The 6,008-nt window shown below is 42.8% G+C and overlaps 1 protein-coding gene across 1 annotated transcript; it reads right to left on the bottom strand.

The window, feature by feature from the left end:
* Positions 1-729: 729 nt before the first annotated feature.
* On the bottom strand, positions 730-2,271 carry LOC115727775 (two-component response regulator ARR17-like). The gene is made up of 5 exons (XM_030658053.2): positions 1,970-2,271; positions 1,803-1,879; positions 1,613-1,690; positions 1,403-1,473; positions 730-1,278 (listed from the first exon to the last, which is right to left on the bottom strand). The coding sequence occupies exons 1-5, from the start codon at positions 2,133-2,135 to the stop codon at positions 924-926; spliced, it is 747 nt and encodes a 248-aa protein (XP_030513913.1). The 5' UTR covers positions 2,136-2,271; the 3' UTR covers positions 730-923.
* Positions 2,272-6,008: the final 3,737 nt, after the last annotated feature.

Here is a 6,008-nt window from a genome sequence, read left to right as displayed (position 1 = left end):
GATGAATAATTATGAAGCATTGAGACTCTTCAGGGGCTTTCATGTCGTATCGTGTTTGACACTCCGACGCTCTCCGATATGCGATCCACATATGGTCAACGCTTCACACACGCTAGCCACATGCCAGTGTAGCATCCCATCACACCATTTCGACACGCATAAGGTCAATTTTAAGTATTAGGGGTCAAAATGTAAATTTATAAAAAAATATATATATACTTAAATCATATACCCAACCACCCCAAAATTAATATACCCAACCAACTAAAAAAAAAAAAATAATTGCGAATCTCTAGCAGAAGAAGTACATAATAAATTATCATGCATGTATAAAAATATATATTTCATATACGTGTCCCAACACGTCAAAATTCTTTATTTTTTAAGAAATGACGTGTCCCCGTGTCGGTGCCATAAATGAAGAAATGAACGCAAGAATTTAAAAAGCGCAGAGGAATAAATTTTGCAAGGAAGATAAATGGAAGTAATGAATTTCATTTATGCATATGAAGTTTTTTTTTTTTTTTTTTTTGGTCGGATGCATATGAAGTTCAAAAGGACTCCTCGGGAATCAAATCCCTTTTTTACACCAAAGAACAGCGGGTATTCCAACCTCTTGCTCGAGTCTTTTCCTTCATTCCAGTTTCTCTTTCGAGCTCGAATCTTCCATTGCAATCTCTCTACCCAAGCTCGGACTTTTTTTACCCCAACTAGGTAATTATTCTCGGACCATGTTTGAAATCCATGCACGTTCCTCAATTTTTCGATTGCTGTTTTCGTCATCCTCCACCGGAAAATCTTTCGATTCACGAGGACTTCGCTTCGGAGCATGTTCGGTCTGAGAAATCTCCTCGGTTTAGAGCTTTCCTCTCTGATGACGCTAAGTTCTTTCGATGGTATTTGCGAATGCAATTGCGAGCTGCTCATCTCTGGGAACAAGCCAAAATACACTTTGCGCTAGATTCTTGTTGGTCTCCTTCTTCGATACAATTCAAATGTCGGTGACTCTCCTCAATCATCGGCTTGGACGAAGAAACCGACAGTGGCGGCGGCCGAGATGGCGTGGTCGGCCCGGAGGACGATGACGGTGCGGAAAAGACGGAAGACGAGGATGAAGAGACGTTGAAGATCTCCTGCCGCGTCCTCGTCTGGGTCGTGCCTCCCCCGTCGCTCCTCACTCTATCCACGACGTCTCTCGTCATGAAATCCTTCAACCGCTTCACGTCCGACAGTTTCACTGGCTTCCCGATGAAATCCTCCGCACCTTCCGCCATACACCTGCATTCGCATGTTAAATCTCCAAAAATATGAGCTTTTTGACCGAAATTTCGAAATTTGGTGCGTGAAATCATCATAACGATTGAGAAAAGGCGAGACAACTAAACAAAAAAGAAAGATGTACCTGTCGATTCGTGCCAAGACGTTCTCGGACGACATGATCACCACCGGAATATCCCTCAGAGCAGAGGATTCCTGCTCGACAACACACGACTCCTCATTTAGCAAACAATTCTCCCATAATGGAGGCGGTTTGCATGCATTCGAGGAATTTCCGAAGCTTTGATGCCCACTTTTCGAAGAAATATTGAACAAAAAAAACAGTTTTAATTACCTTGATTTTCTTGAGGAGCTCGTAACCAGTCATTCCGGGCATACAATAATCTGTGATTATCAAATCCACCTTCAACCCCTGTTTCGAAGCAGAGCACACAGGAGCAATCATGAAATTCCGGTTCAGTATACCTGTACTAAGATTCGTAGCTGGAATCTTTAACAAGAAAATGAATGGAATTGAAGCTCACATTAAGATTTCCAGCCGTTTTCTCCTCATCCAGGCCAAGAAATTGAAGAGCTCTGATTCCACTATCCACTGCTGTAACTGTAGATTCCATGAAAACAGAACCAGCTTTTTCTCAAAAGAGCTCAAGGAAACGGCACTGTTCATATCAAACTCGTGCGCGAGTGGTACCTTTACAGGAAAGGATTTTGAATAACCGCTCGATGACTTTCTGATCGACGAGGTTGTCATCGACGGCGAGGACGTGGACCTCCTCGGAACCGCACGGAGACGAGTGGCTACCATCGAACTGGTCCGTCGACCTCCTCCGCCACGCGCCGACGCCGTTCCTCGCCATACCAGTCACGCAAGAAGAACAGCAGGTAGAAATGATCCCCGGCTTAAGCAAAACTGGTGCTCTTTCTTTCTTCTGCTTCTGGGTTTCTCTTCGAGAACTCTTCTCTCTGAAGCAGAGCAAAAACTAGATTGGGTCGTTGGGTGACCTTCGGTTTTATAGCCCGTCAAGAGAGTAATTGCAATAACACAGAGTCAACGTCAATGTCTCGCATTTTCTTCTCAGACAAGATCGTGAAAGAACAACACGAAAATCCAAAATCTTCCGATTCTTTCGCTTTCAGAGAAATCTCGTATCCGCCTCTTCTTTAATTATTTATTTCTCGGAAGTTATCTTTAATTCGAGAACGACACAACTTACGGCGCTGAGATTCCGAGATCCCAACTTTTTCTTTTCTTTTCTGGTTTCGGTGAGATCTCCAAGATCGAAGAAGCCCGTGCTTTTCACGGCCCTATCGTTTGTCTCGCGGTGTTTGGACAACAACGTTGGGTCAATCACGAGATGGGTGTCGGTGAATTGATCTGTTTGGAATAGAAAGAGGAGTGGGGGAGTTGAGGTGAGGTCAAAGAGAAGGACCGCCGCCGTCAAATCAAGAACTCGGAAACGAGCAGCCCGGTTTCCTAGTCGGCGGGATCGAGAAGGCATCACCAAATTCATTTTCGTCTCACCCACATGCAATTCGTACTGTAATTTCACACTTGGAAACTGTGAACAGATCAGACAGGATCTTAACACAATCTCTGAGATTTTTCCGTTCTCCCACCGTTGGTGCGTCTGCCCGCCTTACGCGTGTTGCTTACTAAAACTAGGGATTGGAAGGAGGCTGGGAGACAAAAGGAGAAGGGGGGTTTGTGGCGTTCCAAGTTCGACTGAGATGGGGACGTGGGTTTTTGACTTTTGCCCTTCTCGCGGATCAAATCTTTTGGGAGATGGCTTCGCGATATTGATTTCCCGTCTTCCGTTTTTCACATGTTATTCCAAAGGAGTCGACGTGACACGGGATTAAGCCTTTGTTTGCTTTTGATAACCGAGATTTTTCATATGTAATGGACTATTCCTCGGGATGATGGGGATATGAACGTTAATGCTACCGGTTAAGTCCCCAAGACGCGACCGGAGAGATTCGAACCTAGGACCTCATTAGTATAATTGTCTAAGGTTCATGGATTTCACCGACTCAGCCAACGCCTCATTGGCCCCTAATTACGAAGTTTATCCGTGAGATTTCCAAAAGGCCAATACAAAAAAACCCATGATCAGCTTTTCCGATTAATGACTTGTACTCCAAATAAGATCACATGATTAGTTACTAGTAGGGGTGAGCACGATCCGAATCGAAAATTGAAACTGGTGATTTTCGGTGCGGTTCTTGGTTTCGGGGTTGGAATCGCCTACCCGAATCGCCATTCATCCTTGGTTTCTCTCTTTTTTTTTCTTTTTTTTTCCCCCTAATCAAACCATGAAGTCTACTACAAGGCTTGTATTGTTACACCATAATGCCCACCTTCAACCCCGATCTGTTTTGCCAAATCGAACCATGAACGCTTCACTTGGAAACCATCTTGGCCACAAAATTCATTTATTGAGATATTCACCAAACATCGGAATAGATTGGAGGTGGAGCACCAATTACTCATTTGATCTCATACCATTTGTTATGAGCATGCAAATGAATCCCGATACATTTAACTCGAGTGTTCACTAAGAGGGAGTCCAAGCTCGAACTCATAACCATATTTAGTTCAACTAATATTCACTCAAAAACTTAAGTGGGATATGTGAAAATTTAGATATATTAACTACTCTACATTGCATCGATTATCTAATGTGTTAGTTCTCAACCAATAGTATGGAAATACCATACACAATCGGATAACCCGATATGACAGGAAATCAATCTACCAACATGAAACTGACACAAAATATATTCAATTTTTGAGAAAATAAAAATTATAATAACCCAAAATATCATCAATTTTTTTTAACCTTCAGGGTGAAATTTGAAAAAAAAAAAAATATATAGATCCATTAATCACGGTGATGGTTTGACCAGAATTTTACCCGAACAGGACTAGCCTCGACCTAAACCCGCTCACTTCGTGCCGTCCCATCGTCACTATCGTGTGAAAAATTGTCACCCTTCGGACGTCTAGAGTTGCCAACCCTAATGTCACTGAACAGACCATTTAGAACACAGCTGTATCAGTCGCCAATGTTAGGTTTCAATCTTTCAAAGGAGACGTATAGCTTTTAGGTTGGGCGAGCTGCATGCATTTTGGCCTTCGTTTAATTATATGTCTCACATTTCACCATCTCTAACGAATACAATGCACAACCCAATTGAATAGTCCCACCAAAGATCTAATTGCGCCACATCACAAGCTTCCCAGCAGAAAGATCCCTCATCGAGTGCATTAACAATGAGTCGACTTTTGATCCATGAGAGGCAAAGCTAAACCAAACTGATCAGTTCAAAGCTCATCTCCAATGAGCTCAATCAAAGATATGAATAAGGGAAAACCCAATTCTGTCTCTCAAGTCAAACAGAATCTCTCTCAACCCCGCCACCAATTTATTATTGTCCCGTTTACTTTTTCCATGATTATCAAATTGACCCAATTGAAATCTCGTGGGGGCCCCTCTCTCCAACCACAGAGACAGAGAGAGATACATAGGATCCGGTTCACCTGCTTGGTTCGATTATTCGTAAGATTTGAGAATTATATCATGCGTGCATAGTGTAATGTGGCCTATGTGAAGCCTATGTGAGAGTTGGATGCATGGCAGACCAACCGAACTAGCTGTATAGATCAAAAGAGATCCCAATCTTCTTTCCAAAAGGACACGAAAACAATGGAGAGGGGATCTTCGCGAGCTGAAAAGCTTAGCTGAATTAGCTCACCAAAGTCGTATTCTTTCTTCTTTCTTCTGTTAAAAGAAGTTAGAATGACGAGGTGAAGAAGAAAGGTTGAAAGTCGTGGAAGATTTGCATCTGCTTTTCACGTATTCGAGTGTGACATGGGGCATCATCTTTTCAACTGTTTTCTTGTTGGGGAAACCTTTGGATTTTCTCTTTTCCAGACAAGCAATCAATCCTCTCCCTTCTTTTCAAACAAAATCGCTCAAAGTTGGAGCATATATGGCGAAGAGACAACTAATGGCATGTCTGAAAGACTCTGAGTTATGCAGGTTTTCTTCTTTACTTGACTACATATTTTGATCATTGCCAAAAGATAGTCCTTAACGTGACAAATGCCGAAATTTTGACGAAAAAAGACATTGAAGCACCCTTTGCGGGGAGGCTACGACACCTCTTGGCAACCGCATCCTCGGTCCGTTATCGATAGCAAGAGATCGGTTTCAAGATCAATGCATAATCAATTGGAATTATATGCTTCGGGATATAATACCAGAGCTCGAGAGACGGCAATGATTTTTCACACCATCTTAAATTCAACTTGTTAGATTGTCATGTCAACTTGGGAAGCTAAAGATGTATGAAAAGCGTACATGAATTATCGACGATTTGTCACGTTATGTCTCGTTCCTTAATCGTGAAGACAATACTCACATTTATAAATGTGTGAAGCACCAAGATAAATCCCGAAAAACCATCCACGGGGCACTTGAGATTATGCTCGTTCACTTGAGATGTCCACTCAATATCGAATGCCCGCCTGCCCGGCTGTGAATGCTGAGTCATGAGCATTGACAGCTACTGCTTTTGAATCGGTGATCAGGCAAGAATGAGGTCGGGTCGGACGGGTCTGAGCCCGTTCGGTGAAGGTCGGCCCAGAACAACTGGCCTCAAACCTGTCTTTTCGGCCCATAAGGCCCTATAACCCACACCGACTCTTCAATGGAATTTAAAACCTG

The sequence above is a fragment of the Rhodamnia argentea genome, chromosome 6 (assembly GCF_020921035.1).
Source record: "Rhodamnia argentea isolate NSW1041297 chromosome 6, ASM2092103v1, whole genome shotgun sequence".
Taxonomy (NCBI): domain Eukaryota; kingdom Viridiplantae; phylum Streptophyta; class Magnoliopsida; order Myrtales; family Myrtaceae; genus Rhodamnia; species Rhodamnia argentea.
The sequence above is the reverse complement of the archived record's forward strand: the minus strand, read 5'-3'. Positions and strand labels throughout refer to the sequence as shown.